At 46.4% G+C, this 23433-nt stretch overlaps 1 protein-coding gene across 1 annotated transcript in view; it reads left to right on the top strand.

Moving 5' to 3' along the window:
• LOC111155029 (integrin subunit beta 5) overlaps positions 1 to 23433 on the top strand; it is a 114816-nt gene that overhangs the window by 7083 nt on the left and 84300 nt on the right. The window contains exons 2-3 of the mRNA XM_022515043.1: positions 4429 to 4514; positions 14979 to 15183. Coding sequence (XP_022370751.1) covers positions 4429 to 4514; positions 14979 to 15183 — 291 coding nt within the window. The remainder of the gene's footprint in view (positions 1 to 4428; positions 4515 to 14978; positions 15184 to 23433) is intronic.

The following is a 23433-nucleotide window of genomic DNA, read 5'->3' as shown; positions in this document are numbered from 1 at the left end:
CAGAGAGCAGTGAGTCAATGAGTTTCGGAAGGAAAACATATTTTTAGATTATGGTTTGCAGTAAACCCTGGCTTCAGAGATATTAAGGGCTGCAGGCCGTTGCAGTGGGGCTGGAAGTAGTCACAGTGCAAACCAAGAAAAGATGTGGCCACCGTCTGGGCCACCAGTGCCTATTTCCATGACCTAGACACGACACTTTGACATTTGTGAACTCTAGCTGTTTGGCTTTTTATTCATTGCTTCCACCCTTTCAAAATGCTGTCGGTGCCCAGTGACTCATCCGGCAGAATCCAAACTCTGCAATATTATTAGGTGGAGAGAGGAGTAATGCCAAAGGGAGGAAGTCTGGCACTGTGGCGTCCGTCAGCACCCGACCTAGGCTCTGGGCTCTGGGAGTGCCTGTCCGCTACCTGCTGCCTGGCACCCTGAGCTCCCCGGGAGCAAGGCTTGGCCCAGCCGTCTCCGTCTCCTTATTTTGCTAGTGTCCCCTAGTCCAGAGCTTAGCATTTAGTACACGCTTAGTGCAGGCTTTCTTGAATTTGGATGTGTCCCAGTAGCAACCTCATTCTAGAGGAATCATTTTGGGTGCAGTAAAACGACTTTACTGTTGCCTGTGAATATGCGATGGTAATAGAAGCAGTTAGTAAAGCAGGACAGTAAATATTTTACAGTCGTTCAGTATGTTTTCATAGCAGATGTCTGTCATATCCTTTGAGCCACATCAGTATTACATCCGAGATCTTTTAGGCTGGCAGAGGAGAAGACCAGAGCCCCTTTTGTCTGGGTCAGAACGGAGGAGCCCTTATTGCCCTGAGCTCAAGACCCATGATCCAAATTCCTAAATCTCACTGATGAGGCCCTGGTTATTAGAAAGTGGTCTTTGTGAATTTCTAGGGGTTGAAGCAGAGACATAAATAAGACACCTGACTTCAAATTCCTCCCCGATTGAGGGCCTGTTATAGCCTCTTGCCAGAACCCTGGAATTCACTGGTTATGTGTCCCCGAGTCTGGGATGGTTTCTGGATTGCCAGGCCTCCCCCATATGGGCACTTGCTAGGCGGCATCCCTTCTGACTTCTTTTCTCTGAGACTGAGCTTCTTTGTTTCAAGTCACTTACTCTCATTTTCATCTCTAAGGTGAGCTGACTTGACTACATCATTTTAAGACATTTCTAGTTCTGAGGGTCTACAGTTCTATGATTTTATGGAAATGACTTTATGCACCAAAGGAAATGATTGCCACAAGGGCCCGAGTTTGTACTTGGTAAGGAGAGCAGGGGAAAGTCACTTTCATCCCCAGTTTGACCCCCCTCACCCTACATTTGGGTTTCTGACAGGTGAGGAGATTTGACCCCAAAGTAGAACTGGCCTTTTCAAACTCTTTCTGCACACACTTTTTTTTTTTTTTTTTTTTTTTTTCTCCTTAAAAGCTTAAGTGCCTATTTAAAAGTCATCAAGTGAGTGGATTCACATTAAAATGAGAAAGGAATTTGTCAGGGCAAGCAGGAGGCAGGCAGGCCCAAATTCCCAGTGGGGGTTGGATTCAGAGACCTTCTTAGTTAGTGTTTAGACCCCAGAAGGGCTCTTCTTGCTGAAATGAGGTTATGCATGGTGGTTGGTCCCAGCATGTTTCTCCTGAGAAATGTGTTCCAAGGCCAGGTCTAGCACCCAGGAGGTCCTGGTGCAGGCCTGGCGGTGAGATTGGGGTCCCCCAGCTCTGGGGGTGTGGTGGCTGATTGGGACCAGGGGCTCAGAGTTCAGGATTGAGGTCTCTGCCTAGGGGAAAGCATCTGATTTACCTGCTCTGGGCCTCCTGAGCCACCCCTCCTTTATTCCCAGCATCTCTGGTCCTGCCAGTTTCTCCTCCCTTCTATCCTGGTGGCCATTCTTATCCCAAATGGTATTTGTTCCCTCTAGTGTTCCTCGGGATGACACAGTACAGCTTCCTATCACTTAATTTCTGTTTTTACTGCTAGTGACAGGGAAGAAGCAGAGAGTTAAAATTAGCAAATTGGGGAAATGCTACCTCTTCAAGATGTCTTAAAATAACTGTTCTCCCCCTTCCCCGCAGATCTTTAAAACATTTTTTAATGCCTATATTTTTAAAATTTTGTTTTTTAATTTAAATTCAGTTAGCCAACATACAGTACATCATTAGTTTCTGATGTAGTGTTCAGTGATTCATTAGTTGCATGCAACACCCGGTGCTCCTCCTATCATGTGCCCTCCTTAATGCCCGTCACCCAGGTACCCCATCCCCTCACCCCCCTCCCCTTCCGCAGCCCTCAGTTTGTTTCCCAGAATCACGAGTCTGTCATGGTTTGTCTCCATCTCATTTCTTCCCATTCAGTTTTCCCTCCCTTCCCCTGTGATCCTCTGCGCTCTTCCTTATGTTCCATATATGAGTGAAACCATATGATAATTGTCTTTCTCTGATTGACTTATTTCACTTAGCATAATCCTCTCCAGTTCTATCCATGTTGAGGCAAAAGTTGGGTATCCGACCTTTCTGATGGCTGAGTAATATTCCATTGTATAATGAACCACATCTTTATCCATTCACCTGTCAGTGAACATCTCGGCTTCTTCCACAGTTTGGCTATTGTGGCCATTGCTGCTGTGAACATTGGGGTGCATTTGCCCCTTCTTTTCACTACATCTGTGCTTTTGTGGTAAATACCCAGTAGTGCAGTTGCTGGGTTGTAGGGTAGCTCTATTTTTAACTTGTCGAGGAAACTCCATACTGTTTTCTGGAGTGGCTGCAACAGCTTGCATTTCTACCAATAGTGTCAGAGGGTTCCCCCTTCTCCCCATCTTCGCCAAAATTTGTTATTCCCTGTCTTGTTAATTTTAGCCATTCTAACTGGTGTAAGGTGGTATCTCATTGTGGTTTTGATTTATACTTCCATGATGACAAGTGATATGGAGCATTTTTTCACATTTCTGGTGGCCATTTGTATATCTTCTTTGGGGAAATGCCTGTTCATGTCTTCTGCCCATTTCTTGACTGGCTTATTTGTCTTTTGGGCACAATAATTGTTTCTTTGGTACAATAATTGTTTTATGAACTTAGTGGAGTTCACTATATTTTCTCTTCCATTCTCCCTTTAATCTTTTTGGCTCTGCTTTCCCGTTATACATTGGGCCCTTTGTATGGCTGGTGGCTCTCCATTTCTTTTTTCCATTGATTCAGTGGGCCTCTCTCCTTCTGACATGACTAGGAGAAACAAGTGGGTCCCGTAGGGCTATGAGGGCTGAATAGAGTCATTTTCATTCAGAGAAAAACCAACATGTTCTGCTCATGATCAAAAGAAATGTATGGTTGACCTTTCTGAGGAAGGAAAGAGAAGGGATTATATGTTTCATCAAGGATACCTGTGCCGCTGGCAAGGTTGAGGAAGGATGGGACTGGCTGTGGGTTGGGGAGTGGTGGGGGGGCAGTGGGTTTAACTTCACCACCACAATTCAGCCTGCCTCTGGGTGCCCAGATTAATGGAAGAGAGGGTGTAGGCCTTGGTTCGAAATAAGTAACTTCTACAATGATAGAGAAGTTTCCTTCTGATCTTGGTTTCTAGATTTGATCAGGGATGGGTTTTAGATTTGATCAAGTGCCTTTTCATTACGCAGTGAGGTGATGATAGGATTTTCCCATTTGACATACTAGTAGGTATATAGAATTAAGGCATTTTCTTTATCTTAACCCAACATTGTAGTCCTTGGGTACTTTCTTCTTTAAGGGTTCTGCTGGCTTCTTTTGGTGCACTTGGATTTGATGTGATAGTATCTGACTTAGGATTTTCTTATCTTATGCCTGAAGGTGATCAGTCTGTTCTTCCTTTTTCTTCCTATCTTTTTTTTTTTTTTTAATTTTATTTGTTTATTTGAGAGAGAGAGGGCACAAAGGAACAGTGAGAGGGAAAAGCAGACTGCTTGCTGAGCAGAGAGTGTCATGAGGGACTTGATCCCAAAGATCATGACCTGAGCCTAAGGCAGACGCTTAACTGACTGAGGCCACCCAGGCGCCCTTTCTTTCTTTCTCTTTCTTTCTTTCTTTCTTTCTTTCTTTCTTTCTTTCTTTCTTTCTTTCTTCTTTTTTTTGGTACCATTTCTTTTTGTCAATTTGGGTGGACTAAGTGTGATGAGGCCTTCACTGAGGGAGGACCTACTGTTTTATGGGGGTGGAAATCCAAATGGGTCCAGGAGAAGAAATGGGAGTTGCTAACACAGTGTGCATGCTTCAAAAACCACCCGTGCTTTACCTCAGCCGCTGTCCCTTAACCTGCCCTTGGCCCAGAGGCCTGTACCCTTCAGCCTTGCCCAGACTCCCTGCTGAAAACAGACATGACTCCTCCTCCCACCCCATTCAAAGACCTCATCAGTAAGCTTTATGGCCAGGAACCCATTGGTGCCTCTCTATCTTTCTTTGAAGGTCTCAACATATGCACTAGTGGAAGTGCCACCTCATGTGAAGAATGTCTGTTAATCCATCCAAAATGTGCCTGGTGCTTCAAAGAGGTACGTGGTGGTGTGTGGTGGGGGTGGGGGTGGGGGGAGGCGGCGGTGAGGGAGGGGTGGGAGAGGGGGGAGAGAGTAGGGGGCACGCTACACCCAGCACCCCAGTTGACTGTGCAGAGATGGGGTCAGCAGATTCTGCAGGCTGCCTCTTCTCTTTCCCAGGGCGATGATAAAGCTGCATTTTTATAACAGAAATTCAGTCGGGTCTTCAGATGGTATTGAGTGTTTTAATCCTATTTTAGGAAAACAAGACCTTTCTTCCCTTTTGTGGGGGAGCCAGTTATGACTCTTGTCTAGTTTCCTGTGATTTGGAAAAAGATCTGAGCATGTGAAGGGAGTTTGTTGTATAATAGTTGAAAACGTGGGCGGGTGGGTAGCGTGTGGATGGAGGCCAGTCGTCTTCACATGGCTTACATGGGGATAAGAGTATTGTGACTCGGCCTTTGTGGTATGATTAAAAGTCATGGTTGCTGTTTCTTTAGTCCCTGTAAGAAGGGTTACAAGTTCGGGGAGATGTTAGACATATTGCTGTGTAAAGCAGTACAAACCTTGGAGCGTGGTGAGCTCATCAGCAAGTGATCAATTTCTAAAACTCCTGTCTTGAAGGAAATTTCCGGCTCACTTTTTGAAATTGTTGTTAGAACCATCAGGCACAAACTCTCCTTGTACGAATGTACTGTTAAGGTGTTTTTTTTTTTTTTTTTTTTAAAGTTTTATTTATTTATTTTAGAGAGAGAGTGCTCAAGGCGGGGGTGAGGGGTCGAGGAGCAGAAGGAGAAGGACAGACAGACTCTGTGCTGAGGGCAAAGCCCGACATGGGGCTCGATCCCATGACCCTGAGATCATGACCTGAGCTGAAACCAAGAAGCAGACACTTAACTGACTGAGCCACCCAGGCACCCCTGTTAGGGTTATTTTTTAAAGAAGCTGAGACCTGCCATCTTGGATTGGCTCAGTCTTTGCTGTTCGGTGTGCGATGCCCAACAGGACAAGAGATGGCTTGGGAGGCTGAGCGTCTTTGCCTCAATGCAGCCTCAGAGGTCTGGGGATGGGTTCAGCCTTCGATGGCTACAGATGGTCATGTGGGGAGCCCCATGAGTACCCCACACCTTGTATATAGTATTGATGAAAATCGAAGGCTCAGAGAGGTGATGTGATTTTTTTTTTTCAAGGTCACACACTGTGCCAAAGCTGGGTTTTAGAGCCCAGGCTCTTACCCTTTGGCTACCCAGCCTCTTACATGTGACCTCTATAGAATTTTTTCTAGTGAAGAGTAGGATTAAACGAAATAAATGTTCCCAACCACAATAAGTTTATTCCAATAAATCTTCCCAATATATGAAAACTTCATTGTATTTGTGCTTAATTGTTTGTTGTGAACTTTCTTTAAAACCTTTCACTGGCATCGTATGTCCCAAGTTCCATGGCCCGTTTCTGCCTCCCCACCATTGCCCCTTGCCTGCCCCCAGCACTTTAGTCAGAGGGAACTATCCGAAGATCGCCAGAGAGTCCCACCCAGTGGATGCCCTCATGGTTTTCCCTGTGTTGCTCCTTTGCCTGGAAGGCCTTCCTGGCTTCCACTCCTTTCCCTGACCAATGTTTTGTCAGCCAGTTTTCAAGAACCAGCTCAGAACTCATCTGCTCTATGAAGACTTTCATAGTTTTTCCTAGACATGGCCATCTACCTCTTCATCCATGAGTCTGCCCAGGCCCTTTGGTATGAGACTGTCTCTGTCTTCCAGAATGTTAGGGCATGGCTTTTATCTATTTTCTTCATTGCTGCATCCCCAGTACCTAGAGTGTTGTCTGGCACACAGTAGTTGCTCAATAAGTATTGACTGAAGGATTTCACTGGATTGGTATTTATTGCGTGTCTGCATGTGCAGGCCATGACCCCCTCTTCGTCTCCCCATAGTCCCTACTTCCTTGATAGCACTGATAAGCTTTTATTGTATTAATTTGTTTTTATGCCCATGACTGACTAAATTGTCGTCTTCTTGGAAACCTAAACTATGTCTTATTGATCTTGACTCCTCAGATCCAGCCCAGAATCTGGCAGAAATTCATAGTTGATAAAAGAGATGGGCTTGGGCGCCTGGGTGGCTCAGTGGTTAAAGCCTCTGCCTTTGACTCAGGTCATGATGTCAGGGTCCTGGGATCAAGTCCCGCACCAGGCTCTCTTCTCAGCAGGGAGTCTGCTTCCCTCTCTCTCTCTCTGCCTGCCTCTCTGCCTACTTGTGATCTCTGTCAAAAAAAAGATGGGCTTAAACAACATGTAGTTAGAAAACCAAAGTTTATTTTTTATTTTTTTAAGATTTTATTTATTTGAGGGACACCTGGGTGGCTCAGTTGGTTGGACGACTGCCTTCGGCTCAGGTCATGATCCCGGAGTCCTGGGATCGAGTCCCGCATCGGGCTCCCAGCTCCATGGGGAGTCTGCTTCTCCCTCTGACCTTCTCCTCGCTCATGCTCTCTCTCACTGTCTCTCTCTCTCAAATAAATAAATAAAATCTTTAAAAAAAAAGATTTTATTTATTTGAGAGAAAGAGAGCATGAATGGGAAGGAGGGGCAGAGGGAGAGGGAGAAGCAGGCTCTCTGCTGAATAGGGAGCCCAATGTGGGGCTCCAACCCAGGACCCTGAGATCACAACTTGAGCTGAAGTCAGATGCTTTACCGACTGAGCCACCCAGGCGCCACTAGAAAACCAAAGTTTGAATCTCAGTTTTCCCATGCTTTGTTCCCAGTTGCGTGATGTGTCAGATGCTGGTGACAACTGCACCCTCCCGCATCCTTGGGAGTATAAAATGAGATGAGTGCATGAGAGGACTCTTGGATGGGACTGCTGAGGAACGGAATGGGTGTTACCTAGCACACTGCCACTCTCATCCACGGTATCCTCTAGTAAATGGAAGCAGTGGGACCTGGAAGCCAGGGTCAGCTGTCTACGTTCGGTTTCTTCCTTTCTTGTGCTAGTACTTCCAGGACTCTGATATGCTAATATTGACAACGAATGACGGTATCTCCAGGAGCCTTGCATTCCCCGGGCCCACACCTGGGTTCCCTCTCTAGCCCAGTGGGTTCCCTGGGCTTACACGGAGCCTCGGTCTTGTCTGCAGAGCTCCCTGTGATGCCTGCGCAGGAATGCCACTTCCCATTTTCTTTGGGGGGTGAACTGCCCCCAGGATGTGAGTGTGCTTCAGGGAACTGGGTTTGGACAGTTCGGGAATGCTTTCTGGTCGACCTCTGCACTTTAGCAAGACAGAGTAAGTGTGGTCGAGTGCCTTCCTAACCGTACATGCCAGGATGGCATCAGAGAGGTCAGGTATCTGCCACGAGCATATGACGAGTGTGCACGGAGGGCTGGTCCCTCGGGGATGGTGAGGGAGGACCAGGTTGCTCACCGGCGGGTTTGTGTGGATTCTGCCCCACCTACCTGTTGTGGCCCACACCAGTGCGGAGTCATTGGGAAACATCCTCCATTGGGACTCCCCAGCTCTTGATCTCGTAGTGCTTTCATTTTACTTGAGGTGGGGCGGGCATCCTCACTCTGCGTTTAACATTCCTTGTCAACTAATTCCACCTCCTCTCCCTCGTCTGCCCTGCCGTTCCTGTGTTCCCTGCAGGTATTGAATTGGAGTCTGCTGGAGTCGGGCTTCCGCTCAGCACTTCTTGCTGGTTTTCTATTCCATTCTGCTGCATGACCCTTTTTTGTTTTAAGATTTTATTTTTGGGGTACCTGGGTGGTGCAGTCTGTTGAGCCTCTGACTCTTTTTCTTTCTTTTTTTTTAATCTGAGCGAGAGAGCATGAGTGAGAGCAGAAGCAGGAGGAGCCCCAGAGGAAGAGGGAGGAGGAGATGCCCCGCTAAGCAGGGAGCCAGCTGTGGAGCTGGACCCTAGGACCCTGGGATCATGACTTGAGCTGAAGGCAGCTGCTTAACTAACTGAGCCACCCAGGCGCCCTGAGCATCTGATTCTTGATTTCATTTTTGGTCATGATCTTAGCATCGGGGGATCGAGCCCTGCATTGGGCTGCGTGCTCAGCACAGAGCCTGCTTGCGTTTCTTTTCCCCTCTCCCTCCCCTCTCACCCTGTGCTTTTCTCTCTCTCTCTCTCTAATAAATAAATAAATCTTTTTTTAAAAATTTGAAAATTAAAAAAAAGATTTTTTTTTTAAAGATTTCTATTTATTTATTTATTTGACAGAGATCACAAGCAGGCAGAGACGCAGGCAGAGTGGGAGAGGAGAAAGCAGGCTCTCCGTGGAGCAGAGAGCCCGATGTGGGGCTTGATCCCAGGACCCTGGGACCATGACCTGAGCCGAAGGCAGAGGCTTAACCCACTGAGCCACCCAGGCACCCCAAAAAAAGATATTAGAGTTGCCAGACTTTCTGGTACTCTGAGACCAGGAGTGCGGGAGGCCGCCTCTCCTTGCCTGTCCTTACCTGTTCCCATGGCACCCCTCACCCCTGTCCTTAATTCACTCTTCATGACACCTCCTTGGCCCTTGCTTCTCAGCCAGTGTGAGCACTTAGGGTGCTGTTGTCTTGCACAGGATAAAACACACAACAAATTCCAGCAGTGTATCAGCCATTTTGTCTGCCTTTTTTTTTTTTTTTTCAAGTGGAAATCTGCCCCTGATCTCAGCCTGTGAGCCTCTCAACCCAGCTGGCTGTGAGAGGAATTTGTAGGGCAGAGTGTGTGTATGCTTTTCCCACAAGGCCCAGCGCAGCCCGCCTTCTCTCCACTCACACTTCCTGGCCGACCATCCAGTCATGTAGCTCTTCCTACATGCAGGGAGAGCCAGGAGACTGGACCCAGCTGTGTGCCCAGGGAGATAGGGAGCACAGGGTTCATGCTGGGAGCAGGGGGGCCACTGTGGCTTGTAGGAGGACGGTAGTTTGGGGGAAGTGGGCAGGCCTGAAGGACCCAGACTCCCCGTGAGGGTAGAAAGCAGAGTCTGTGGGAGCAGAAGAGGAGAAGAAAACAGACTATAAGATTGCATGCAGGGCTGGGGAACTGGGGAGCCCATCGGGCATGATGGTGAGATAGCTTGAGGTGATGTGGCCTTGGCCAGCACAGGCTGCTGAAAAGCCAGAGGGAGAAGGACCAGGGAAGCACGGCCACTGGCTTGTGGTGTGTAGATGGAAATGGGATTTGAATGGAAGAAGACTGGGAAAGTGTGGGCTGGGGTGAAGGGTGTTTGCCTTGGAGATAGACATGGAGAAGCAGAAATGAAGAGGTCAGTAGGGCTGGATGCAGGAGGAAGGAGACCTTTTAGAGGCAGGAAAGCAAGACAGTGTTAGAGGTTAATTGGATGCTTAGTGTCCAATTACAAGAAAGCAAGAAAGCCGGGGCAGCTAAGCCAAAACCACACCAGCATCCTGTTGTACAGCTTAGACAAGACCACCGTAGCATCCCGTAATGGGCCGAGTGGACTTTCGGGGGAAATTATGGTGGCCCGAAGGGCTATCAAGGGGACATTGCCTGTATTCTCATTTGAGCTGGGAGGAAATGAAAAAGAAATGAGCATTTGCTTTAGCTCACATTAAATTACAGATTCTTTGAGAGAAAAGCTCTTTGTGGTCATGAAAGGAGTAATCGTGGCCTGTTGTAGATGCTTCATAAATATTTGCTCAGTGAATTAAATGAGCTGCCTGAAAGCTGACACAGGGATTTCTCCATCCCCAGGCAGAGGGTAGTGTGCTGAATGGACCCGATCGCCCTGGCCAGGGTGTGAGCACTGGCTTGCCCCGCAGGGAGAGAGATCTTGGTGAACAAAATGTCCCGGGAGTTAGGTGTTGCAGTGTGACAACCAGCAGTGGAGCTCGTCCTGTCCTCCACATCATAGGTGGTGGAGGGAGGAAAGGGAACCAAGTTCCAACAACGTGCAAAGGCCAGTTTTGTAGCAAATTAAAAGGGATCTACATTTGGAACACTTCCCTTGTCTTTTTATATTACCACAGGGTGACTAAAAGCCATAAAAGATGTTTCAAGTTCCTGTTCCCATTTTGATGCTTCTCTTGGAAGTTTGCCTATAATGCCGTTTCCTTTTATGAGCCCTCCGAGGGTTCCTGGAGGCATTTCTGGAGACCGTGGATAGGCGGATGCTTCCGCCGTGAGCTGAAACTCCTTCCAGCTCAGAGATCAGGAGCACCTGCTCGCAGTTGTGCTGTGCCCCACCAGGAGCCCTTCCTGATACTAGTTTCCATGTTGAGATGAAGTCTCCCCACCTCTATCTGTAGCTGTTTTTCTGCATAAGAAGAATATTTATCCTCTTGGTTTGAGAGGTGGCAGGCAGATCTCTGCCTTGGGGGCAGCAAGGAAACACTAAATTCAGAGGGATGGGGTCTGGGGACCCAGCATTAGTTTCCGGCTGCAGCATTTAGCTGTGGCCTTGTTGAGATGGAAGGGAGGCGATGCGAAGAGCACTGGGGTCCAGGCAGCTGAAGCCAGGTGAACTGGGTTTCTTTTTTTTTTTCCTTTTTTTTTTTTTTTAGAATTTATTTGTTTGACAGAGAGAGATCACAAGTAGGCAGAGAGGTAGGCAGAGAGAGAGAGAGGGAAGCAGGCTCCCTGCTGAGCAGAGAGCCCGATGCGGGGCTCCATCCCAGGACCCTGAGATCATGACCTGAGCCGAAGGCAGAGGCTTAAACCACTGAGCCACCCGGGTGCCCCGAACTTGGGTTTCTTGGATGAACTTAGGCATGTGGGCCTCTGATTCCTCACCCACAGAGACTAGGGGCTGGCACCCGAGGATGTCTTCGAGTCCCTTCCCCTTGGAACTTGCTGTCTTCTGGCACCTGGACAAGGGCCCGGGTGTCAGGTCCCTGGCATCTGAACGACGACCTAGGGAAGAGCTCAGGCGTGGAGGGGAAGGAGAAGCCCTTGGGCATGCGGGGTTGGCACTCCCAGCTGGGCCTGTAGTATTCTCTGTCCTTTCCTTGGGCAGCAAGAGATGAGTCGTGGCTCTTTTCAGACTCTGTGCCAGATGGACCTTCAGCTCTGTGGGAATCTCCCACCAATCTCTCACTCTCCCAGGGTAGCTGCCTTCCTCTCAGAAGGTGATTCACTCCTGCCAAGGCCAGAGGTGCCTCAGGGTATCTTCGAGGCCTCAGACCCCTGGGACAGTGACGAGATTCAACATATAGGTAAAGATGTCCCAAAGGCCGTGGAACAGTATCAGTGAAACCACTGGGCCCACCCCAAGTAACAGGACACTGAGCTTTGTGAACTAGGACAGGGTTGACAAACCGGCGATAGAGATCGATGGCACTGAGACGAAATCTAAATTTGGCACAGGTGGCACAGTAGGGTGTCCCTTGGCTGTGTGTGCAGCTGGAGCTGCTGAGAAGGGGGCTCCCTGTGTTGTCCCGTTGTTGACGCGATGGGCACTTCTGAAGTCACCGTATGAGTTGCAGTTTGTTTGTTTTATAGTGGTCTCTGTGCCCAACGTGGGGCTTGAACGCACCACCCCTGGATCAAGAGTCTCCTACTCTACCGACTCAGTCAGCCAGGTGCCCCTCGAGTTACAGTTTTAATGTGGTCACTGGTAGTTCTCCTGCTGGCGGTCAGGTGACAGTACAGAGGTTGATGGGCCTCCCTCGCCCGTGCAGTGAACTTCCGGCAACCATGAGCACTGGAGTGGAAGTTTATCACAACCTTGAGGAATATTATTAATGAGAAATATGCTGGTACCAGTGAGGGGAATGAGGAGAGCCTTGCTTCTAATACCCTAGAGATTAAAGAAGCCGCAGAGTCTCTAGAGTACGGCTGGGACAGCCAGACCTGCAGACCCGGTTGTGATTCGCATGGGTGTGGCTGTCTGATTTCTTCAGATCTGGGAAGGGTGACCTGGGCTTTAAGTCTCCTGGTGATCTCAGCTGTGCGTCTTCCCCAGCCAGCAGGTGGCCCCGTACAAGTTCTCCATCAAGGACTGCTCGTGCCTGTCAAAGACCCCTTTGAGCGGGATGACTGGGAAGCTTGGGTGAAGTTCACTGCTAGTGCAGGTGTCGGGGTGGTATGGTGTGATCTCAGTGAATGAATTGCCAAGGCTGTGGACTAAGAATCATGCCACTACCTGCTGCATAGAGGGAAGCAGGTTGGCTCTGTGACCTGGTCTGTTCCAGAATGCAAGCTGCTCCAGACCAGTGGGAGGGGTGTTGGGCTCCCATCACTTCAGGGACAACACAGATGCTTTCATGGCCAACCTGGAGGCAGAGTTTTGCACTGGAGTGCTCAAGACACTTTGACTACCAGAACTGGGCCAAGCCCAACCAGCTCATCAGAATTGGGGGAGCTGGCAGCAAGGGCCAGGATGCCAGAGACCAGCAAGAAGTTCATGAGCAGGCGAGCCCCTTCCAGCTCTGGACAGCCAGGTGGACCTCCGCTGCAGGTGGCTCAAGACAGTAGACCACTACTGTGGGGCCATCAGAAGTTACTCCTTCCCCCATCCCTTGGCTTTCTCACCACTTTATTAGAATTTCTACATCAGAGTCATGCTTGTCCATTTGGAACCCAGCTTGGAAAGCCTAGCTTTGAAATCTTGTATCATTTCAAGGATAATCATTTTAAGCTGGAATAATTATTTTCTCACCTGATCCACAAGTGTCTGGAGACTTAGACTTATGGCACCGTCCCTGAGGTTGACAGGCAAGATCTCCAGGGGCTCAATATATCAAAACAAACAAACAAATAAATAAATAAATAAAATTTGATTATAAAATAACAACAACAAACATCACAGAGGCCCAGAACAACACATCTGGTTTCATTTATATAAAAACACTGCAAATTCTTCTTGACTTCTTAGTGTTGAATCTTGCAAAGGCTCGAATAGGTGTTGGCTAGCCCTGGAGCCTCGACCATGGTGAAGGGCCAGTCCCCTTTGTCTCTGCTTCTGCCAGCAGTCTGACTCCTAACACAGTGGGAAGGACACTTGATTCAGCTGAGGCTTTCTGGCAAAATGTTACAGAGGCAAGAGGAAGAGATTCAAGAGGGTGATCAGGGCCACCAGCACTGGCCTCCAACCAGCTGGTGGAGGTGATCTGCTTTTCTACATCCATCAGCGAGAGGGTGTTCGGAGAGCATCCAGGATTTGGTTTGCTGTTAAAAATTCCCTTACTGGAGGGGTACCTGGGTGGCTCAGTGGGTTAAAGCCTCTGCTTTCGGCTTGGGTCATGGTCTCAGGGTCCTGGGATCAAGCCCCGAATCGGGCTCTCTGCTCGGCGAGGAGCCTGCTTCCTCTCTCTCTCTCTCTGCCTGCCTCTCTGCCTACTTGTGATCTCTGTCTATCAAATAAATAAATAAAATCTTAAAAAAAAAATTCCCTTACTGGAAAACAGCCAATACTTACAAAGTACCATATTTTATAATAGAGTATATTATTTCGTTTTAAAGTGGATGGCCTAAAGTCCTGGTGCCCAAGATAAGGTTGGGTCATCCTGATATCTAGCCTTCTAAATCCAGCTTAAGAAAAGGAAGTTTTTTCTTATCAATGTGGCTTTATTGCTCAAACTACAGTAAAGATAATAAAAGAAAAAATATAATTTTAGTCCCTCTACACTAATGCCTCAACTGTCTTTATTTTTAAAAATTTTTGTTTTGAATCCTAATGCCGATACAATTTTATTTTCTGATCTTCTTTCTTAGCACGTTTTGGACTTTCTTTTCAGTCTTCATAATTTTGAATGATCATGTCATCTACGGAGGTGATATACCATGTTTTTCTTACAGTTGAGGGATTTATGTTTACAAGTTTATACTCAGTATGTATATTATAGAGGTCCCCCCCCCCTTCTTTTGGAAAGATTTTATTTATTTATTTATTTGACAGAGGTGGAGACAGAGAGCATAAGCAGGCAGAGTAGCAAAGAGAGGGAGGAGCAGGCTCCCCACTGAGCAGGGAGCCTGATGTGGGACTCCATCCCAGGATTCCTGGGACTCGACCAGTGGGTCAAAGGATACAGTGTTTATTGCCACGTTGTCTTGCAGAATGGGTGTGTAATGGGTGTGTAATGCCCCGTGCCTGCACAGCAGATGAGTGGATGCCTCATAAGTTAACTCTTGATTGCCTGAATGATGACTCCTTGTCTACTTACATAGTATCTTTAAAACATTTTTAGTTGTGCAACGGGCCATGTCAGTTACTTTCCTCCTGCTAATTGTCCAGACAGGCCCAATTTTTTTAGGAGAATTTTGATCATTAAAGTAACAGTGAAACCAAACCTTTTTATTATGCATTTACAGTTTACAAAGGGCTTTCATATCCAGTACCTTCATTAACCCTCATAATCCTAGTGAGCATTTTGGGGTATGTGTGATTGGTTTCACCACTTTCTGACAATGAAAATGGAGTGTGGAGTGTTTCGGGTACAGGCACTAGGTGCTGTTGGGTCCACTCCCTGAGGTGCTCTGGAAAGATAGCCTGACCATTCTCTGCCCTCTTCCTTTGTTGCTGCATCTAGGACTTCGGCAGCCTGCGCTCTGTCATCTCCCGCTGTGACTTGAAGGCAAACCTGGCCAGAAACGGCTGCGGGGGTGAGTTTGAGAGCCCCGCCAGCAGCACCCAGGTCTTGCGGAGCCTGCCTCTCAGCAGCAAGGGCTCCAGTCCCGCCAGCTCAGATGTCATTCAGATGACGCCACAGAAGATTGCCCTGAACCTGCGGCCTGGTGAGCGCCATGAGGAGGGGGTGGGTTAATGATGGGCAGGTGAGCCGGGGCAGGCTCAGAGCTGAGCCCGCAGAGGGAAAGGGCAAGGCCTCACCCAGGCCCCAGGAGGCAGAGTAAGTACAAGGCCCCTGTGGACAGAGCAGGATCTTTGCCATCTGTTTGATTGAGGTAAAATATATATAACATAAAATTGAGCATTTTAACCGTTTTAAGGTATATAATTCAATGGCATTAAATACATTCACCATGTCTATCAATACCAAAACTTTTTCATTATCCCAGCCTGAAACTCTGTGCCCATTAACACTCATTCTTTTTTTTTTTCTTCATTCACTTGAGAGAGAGAGAGAGAGAGAGAGAGAAGCTCATGTTGGGGGGTGGGTAGGACAGAGGGAGCAGGGGGAAGGGCAGGGGGAGAGGGAGAGAAGCAGACTCCCTGCTGAGCAGGAGCCCCCCCATGATCCTGAGATCATGATCTGGGCCAAATGGGCCAAAATCAAGGAAATCAAGAGGCGTAGGCTTAACGGCCTGAGCCAGCCAGGTGTCCCTGAACACCACTTCTAGCTTCTACCCCCATTCTCCCTCCCGCAGCCACCATTCTACTTTCTGCCGTAATGAGTTTGACTACTCGGGGAGCCCATATAAGTGATAGTAATTGGACTCATACAATACTTTTACTTTTGTGTCAGCCTTTTTTACTCAGAAATGTCTTCAAGGTTCATCCATGTTGTCGCGTGTGTCAGATCTGCTTCCTTTTTAAGGCTGAATGAAACTCCCTTGTGTGTGTTTACTGTATTTTGTTGGTCTGTTCATCCATCAGTGGACACTTGAGTTGTTGCTACTTTTTGGCTATTATAAATGACGTTATGGCCTTTCGTGGGAGGACACTGCTAGGTTTACTCCCTAGTTAATGCACGTTTCTCAGGAAGGTGCTGCTTCCAGGAAAATGTATTTTTCCTTGTCAGCAAATTCCACTGGAGTCCATGGCATTCTGAAGGGACAGACTTTTAGAGCAGAGTTATTTTGTTTTATGACCCTAGAGCCCATGCAAGCCCTAGCATTGGTGTGATATGAGGAAACTAACAGATTTTGTATACCTACTATGTGCTGAATGCCTGGCTTACTCCTAGGTAGCTAAGACCATTTTACATGACAAGCAACCTGCTCAAGGTCTGCCAGTTAGAAATGGTGACTCTGGGGGCACCTGGGTGGCTCAGTCAGTTGAGCGACTGCCTTCAGCTCAGGTCATGATCCTGGAGTCCTGGGATCAAGTCCTGCATTGGGCTCCCTGCTCGAGGAGAGTCTGCTTCTCCCTCTGACCTCTCCCCTCTCAGGCTCTCTCTCATTCTATCGCTCTCAAATAAATAAATAAATAAATCTTTAAAAAAAAAAAAAGAAAAAGAAATGGTGACTCTGATTCCACCCCAGCTTGTTGCAACAACCAAACTCATGACTTTTTCTAATTCACCATGTTTTAAATATAATACTCTACATATTGGAATTGTGGTGAGGTCAAAAAGTGGATATGCATGTGCTTAAATTAGAAAGTATCACATTTTGAGGGAAGGTAGCCTATTTCCAAATTCCTTTGATTTTCCTCCTTTTCTTTTATCTCATTGCCTAAGAAACCATTGGCAAAAACTACTCCCAGATGCTTTATTTCGACTCCAAGGCCGCTTGGAGCCGGTGGCAAGGTCACGGATGTGGTTGGCCGTCCTGGGTTCTAGCACTGGTCCTGTCCCTCGCTGGGAGGACCTGGGCAGTTTACCCTACCCCTTCGCATGTCAAGGTCTTTGCCACCTACATTCCCTTTTTTTTTTTTTTTTTTTTTTTTTAATTTGACAGAGAGAGTGAGAGAGCACAAGCAGGGGAAGCAGCAGGCAGAGGCAGAGAGAGAGGGAGAAGCAGGCTCCTCCTGAGCAGGGAGCCTGATGCGGGGCTCGATCCCAGGACCCTGGAATCATGACCTGAGCCGAAGGCAGAGGCTTAACCCACCGAGCCACCCAGGTGCCCCCTGCCACCTACATTCCTTACAGCCACGTTCAAAAGCTTAAATGAGACTTCTTGTATACATACACTTTAAGAAGTCAAAATTATCATTATTTTCAGAGACTAGTGGCCAAAGATGCAGATCCTGGAGTCAGTGAGGTCTAGGTTTGAATAGCCATTCTCAGTGTCTCAGAGATGGATTTCGCCCAACGCTGCCATCATAAGCGCTTAGTGATGCTTGTTGTTGGTGTCTTCGTATATTTTAAACATGTTTTATTCTGGGGGCACCTGGATGGCTCAGTCATTAAGCATCTGCCTTCAGCTCAGGTCATGATCCCAGGGTCGCTGGATCGAGCCCCACATTGGGCTCCCTGCTTGGCGGGAGCCTGCTTCTCCCTCTCCCACTTCCCTGTTGGTGTTTCCTCTTTTGCGCGCTCTCTCTCTCTCTGTCAAATAAATAAATAAAAATCTTTTTTTTTTTTTTTTTTTAAAGATTTTATTTATTTACCTGACAGAGATCACAAGTAGGCAGAGAGGCAGGCAGAGAGAGAGGAGGAAGCAGGCTCCCCGCTGAGCAGAGAGCCCGATGTGGGGCTCGATCCCAGGACTCTGAGATCATGACCTGAGCCGAAGGCAGAGGCTTTAACCCACTGAGCCACCCAGGCGCCCCAATAAATAAAAATCTTTTAAAAAATGTTTTATTCTGTTTATTGAATTGTCTTGGAAATAAGAAACAAGGGGGCACCTGGGTGGCTCAGTGGGTTCAGCCTCTGCCTTCGGCTCAGGTCATGATCTCAGGGTCCTGGGATGGAGCCCCGCATCGGGCTCTCTGCTCAGCGGGGAGCCTGCCCCCCGCCGCCTTCTCTCTGCCTGCCTCTCTGCCTACTTGTGATCTCTCTCTCTGTCAAATAAATAAATAACCTATTAAAAAATTTTTTTTTAAATAATAAAAAAATTAAAAAAAAAAGAAATAAGAAACAAAAGGAGGTGTACGTGGCCGTGCTGTACAGAGAGGCACAAGCTACTGGATGCCCAGGGATTAGCAAAGGGATTAGTTGAGGCTGCTATTTTTATAAATGGTCCACTGTAATGACACTTAGCCTTGTTGTTTGGTGAGCTCCCACGCTGAGAGAGGGCAGAGCCCCTGCAAAGCTGTGTGACTGGGTAGAGAAGAGTCAGCTGAGCCTCTCTGTGGGCAGCTGCTTGCTGATGTCCTCTAGGTTAAGATAACTCCTCTTCATCCATGAAGACTGGCCCGGGGTCAGAGGCTGTGACCTAGAGGGGGATGTGGGAGTTGTGGCAGACGATTAAGGTTTGGAGCATTGTGTGGGATGAGAGTAGCTATCAATTAAAGTGAATGATGTTTCTTCTTTTGTATTTAATTACAGTGTAACAATAACTTAAAGTCTTGAGAGATCATCAACTTTCATGCAATGTTGCTTTTCATTTTACTAGACCTGTCTCTATTCACATATTCATTCACATATTCATTCGTTCACATTGTATGTGTAATCATACACTGTTCTCACTTAATCATTAACAAAGACCAAAATTCACACCGCCAACCAAGTTTATAGTTTCAGTCATCGTCAGTAGAGGTTTTTAACTTAACATTTTTTAAACTCCTCATTTAGAATTGCTCTCAGCGCCTCTGATTTTCTGAGAAATACATTCCTTCAGGGTGGCAAATCCTTATCCTTTCGGGTGGATTTAGTTTAGGAAGGAGCTGGAGGTGACACCAAGTCAGATAGGCCACAGTTTGAATTCTACTTAGAATCAGAATGAAGGTCACAGTCACACGTGAGGCGGAGAGACTGTTGTTTGATTTGATTTACCAGGGGACTCTTTTTTTTTTTTTTTTTTTTTTTTAAAGATTTTATTTATTTATTTGACAGACAGAGATCACAAGTAGGCAGAGAGGCAGGCAGAGAGAGAGGAAGGGAAGCAGGCTCCCTGCTGAGCAGAGAGCCCGATGCGGGACTCGATCCCAGGACCCTGAGATCATGACCTGAGCCGAAGGCAGCGGCTTAACCCACTGAGCCACCCAGGCGCCCCTGATTTACCAGGGGACTCTTTAAACAGCCTCCAACAAGGAGCTAAGGAAGTGAAGGCAGCCTCCTTGGGCCAAGTTCTTCCAGCATTAGACGTATGCACAATATTGATTTATGCCTAAAGTTTAATGCATGTTCACTTATGGAAGAAGGAAATCAGCCTTATTTTGATATGCCTGTGGTGGTTGTTGGAAAGAGCTCTGAGTCATCATATATATAAGAAAGGTTTCCTTTTGCCTATTGAATAGTCTTGGAAATAAACAAAAAAACGGGTGTAAGTGGCTTTGCTGGACAGAGAGGCACAAACTACCGGATTGCCAGGGATGATTATGGGATTAGTTCAAGTTGCTAATTTTATAAGTCATAGTATAGTCATATTTCCTGCTAAACATTGTGATATAGTTTCTGGTATTGGAAATAAAATGGAGGGGCGCCTGGGTGGCTCAGTGGGTTAAGCCGCTGCCTTCGGCTCAGGTCATGATCCCAGGTCCTGGGTTCAAGCCCCACATCGGGCTTTCTGCTCAGCAGGGAGCCTGCTTCCTTCTCTCTCTCTGCCTGCCTCTCTGCCTACTTGTGATTTCTCTCTGTCAAATAAATAAATAAAATCTTTAAAAAAAAAAAAAAGAAATAAAATGGAAAGCATGGTCCTATTTTTTTTTTTAATGGTATATATTTTAAGGATTTTATCTATTTTTGCAAGAGAGAGAGACAACTTGAGAGCACAGACGGGGTTGGGGGGAGGGGCAGAGGGAGAAGCAGGCTCCCTGCTGAGCAAGGAGCCCGAGGCGGGACCTGGTGACCAGGACCCTGGGATCATGACCTGAGCTGAAGGCAGAAGCTTAACTGACTGAGTCCAGTCGTTTAAGCCCAATATGATCCTATTTTTATATAAAATCATGATATGGGTGCTGTGTGTGAATTCTCTGTTTGTGTGGAAGGTGTGATAAGAGAGCCAGTTTCTGGAAGGTCAGGGTGATGGAGATGTTGGCTGCCCAGTTAAAATATACCCAAACTGTGAGGATGTTTGTAGAGCTGAAGACTTGGAGGAGATCTGATGAAAATAGGAATTCCTAAAGATCTAGAGTCTTGTGAATCTCTTTGTCAAATGAATCTGTTTGTCACCTGAAGCCAGTGAAACCTCTTAAAATCTTGAAAATTTTAATATTTTTAAGAGACCCCAGATATTTATTTGGGGAAGAGAATGTTATGTTGCAGTTAACAGCGTTGGTTTACCAAGTACATAGTCAACCTCAAGGTAGTTACCCCTGACTCTGCAGAAGGCTTCAGATCTAGGGGTTGGTTTTTCCATTATTGATTTCTAGAAATCCTTTTTTGTCTCTTCCCTGACCCTGCTCCCCTATACCTCATAATAGATACTTGTTGAGCGAAATGTAACACTTTGCCAGCCTTATACTAATGACTAATCAATGATAAGCCTCAACATAATATGAGTGATACTTAAAGAAAGCGAAGTTATTATTCCAGGATAAGCCTGGGGAAAAGAGATTGATTTTCCTCTATGTGGAACTTTTGTTTTGATTCTTTCTTTCTTTCTTTCTTTCTTTCTTTCTTTCTTTCTTTCTTTAGATGTGACTCACATCCCATAGAAGTCATCATTTTATTTTTATTTATTATTTTTATTTTTAAAAAACAATTTTATTTTTTAAGGTTTATTTATTTTTCTAGTGATCTCTGTACCCAGTGTGGGGCTCAAACTCATGATCCTGAAATCAAGAGTTATGTGGTCTTCCTACTAAGTCAGCTAGGAGCCCCAAGTCACCATTTTTAAGTAAATAATTCTGTGGTTTGTAATATATTTGCAACATTGTGCAGTCATCACCATTGTCTCATTCCAGAACATTTTCCTCACCTCAGAAAGAAACCTTGTATGCATTAACAGTCACTCCTTATCTTTTCCCTCCTGGCCACTTTCAGTCATAGGCAACCACTAATCTACTTTCTATTTCCATAGTTATGTCTGGCTTCTTTCACTCTGCAGAATGTCTTCAGGATTCATTGATGTTGTAACACTTACCAAGACTTCCTTTTTATGGCCAAATAATATTCCTTTGTGTATGTATAGATATGCCGCATTTTTGCTGATGACTATTGGGGCTGTTTTCACTTTGGGGCAATCATGACTAATGCTACTGTGAACATTCATGCCCAAGTTTTTGTGTGGACATGTGTTTCCAATAATCTTGAGTATATAACTAGGAGTAGAATTGCTAGGTCATATGGTAATTCTATGTTTAACTTTTTGAGGAACTGCCAAACTTTAAGCAGGATTTTGTATAAACACAGGATCATGTTTTCCATTTTGTTTCCAATCCTGGAAACTGTATGTCAGGAAAACAATCTTAAAAAAATTCTTAACAAAGGATACAAACTTTGGAATAAAGCTTATTGAAATGGTGAATAAAAGGCTAGTGGTGGTTTTGAAGCATTGGGACAGTTAGAAAGAGTTTACTTACGTCATTAATTTTCCTTGATCCTTTAGTTCATTGACTAGTAGCTTTATATTTTCATATTAAGTGTTTTCATCTGAAATAATTGTGGGCTCACAAGAAGTTGCAAAAGTAATCGTGTTCTTGTATACCCCTCCTGACTTTCCCTGGTAATGGTAATGTTACCTGGTAATGTTACATAAGCAAAGTGCATTACTCAAACCGGGAAATTGACACTGGTACAGCCCTGTTAACTAACCTAGGGGACGGGTTGCTTTTGAGCCCTTTTCCCAGCCCTTATATGTGCTGCTTTTTATCCCGCTCCTCCCTGGCCCTACTTTGAGGTGCTGGTTACCTCACTTAGGTGTTGCTTCTGCCACCCAGACTCGACAGAATATATTCTTTATTATAAAATCTAAGAAAGACCTGATGGAGGCAGGATAAGAGAGGTTGGCTAACATACCGTGTTTGTGCCTTCCCCAGAACATTTATAAATTGCAATCCTGACCCCCAGTGTGATGGTATCAGGAGGCCCAGGGTCTTTGGGAGGTGATTAGGTCATGAGGGTAGAGCTCTCATGAATGGGATTAGTGCCGTGAATTATAAACAGACCCCAGAGAGCTCCCTCCTCCCTTCAGCCATGTGAGGACACAGCAGGACGCCTGCAGTCTACAACCCAGACCTGGCATTCCTAGTTTCCTACTTTCCTTGGAAAACCAAACCAAACCAAACCAAACAAAACAAAACCCAGTCTTAGTCCATTTGGGCTACTCTAATAAGTACCCATAGACTGAGGGCTTATAAGCAACAGAAATTTCTCTCTCAGGGTCCTGAAGGCTCCAAGTCCAAGATCAGGGTCAAGCCTGTTTGAGTCCTGGTGAGAACCCTCTTTGGGGCAGACACTGGTAGAGGCCAGTTGTGTCTTCACCTGGTTCCTTCCTTTGTTCCATCCGTCCAGAGTCAGAATTCTGCAGTGAAGAGTGGGATACAGTAGGGTACACCAGCCTTGTCCTAGACCAGGGAGGCAATTCTTTTGTTCTAGGTCTGGATTTAATTCTGGGATACTAATTACCTTCCACTACAGTAAACAGAAGAGCTAGATGATGGTCCTAAGGTGTACACCTGGGCCCTAATTCCCTGTTGAGCTGTGGTCCTGTTGTAGTATAGTGGATTTTAATGTGCTGCTGCTTCTTTCAGTTTTTGGCTCAGAAAGGTAATTCTGAGGAATCAAAAACTACTTAAATTTATTTGGGCACGGCAAGCATCTTTATCGGTTGGAATACTACTTTGTCTGAACGTTTGGACAAAAATCAGTCTTAAAAATACCAGAAGTGCTTGGTGGAATTCCCTCCTTCACTCTCTCCTCACTTTTTTTTTTAAAGATTTGTTTATTTGTTTATTTGCGGGGAGGAGCAGAGGGAGAAGGAGGGAATCCTCAAGCAGACTCTTCTGCTGAGCGGGGAGCTCCATGTGGGGCTTGATTTTACCACCCCGAGATCATGACCCCTGCCTAAATCAAGGCTTGGCCAACCGACTAAGGCATCCAGGTGCCCTGACTCTCTCTCCACTTTTTTTTTTAGGTTTTTTTTTTTTTTAAGATTTTATTTATTTATTTGACATAGAGAGAACACAAGTAGGCAGAGAGGCAGGCAGAGAGAGAGGGGGAAGCCAGGCTCCCCACTGGGCAGAGAGCCCCATGCGGGGCTCGATCCCAGGACCCTGAGACCATGACCTGAGCCGAAGGCAGAGGCTTAACTCACTGA

This window comes from Enhydra lutris, unplaced genomic scaffold, assembly GCF_002288905.1.
Source record: "Enhydra lutris kenyoni isolate GAN:26980312 unplaced genomic scaffold, ASM228890v2 scaffoldscaffold39, whole genome shotgun sequence".
NCBI classification, from domain to species: domain Eukaryota; kingdom Metazoa; phylum Chordata; class Mammalia; order Carnivora; family Mustelidae; genus Enhydra; species Enhydra lutris.
This window is presented reverse-complemented; position numbering and strand designations above follow the sequence as displayed.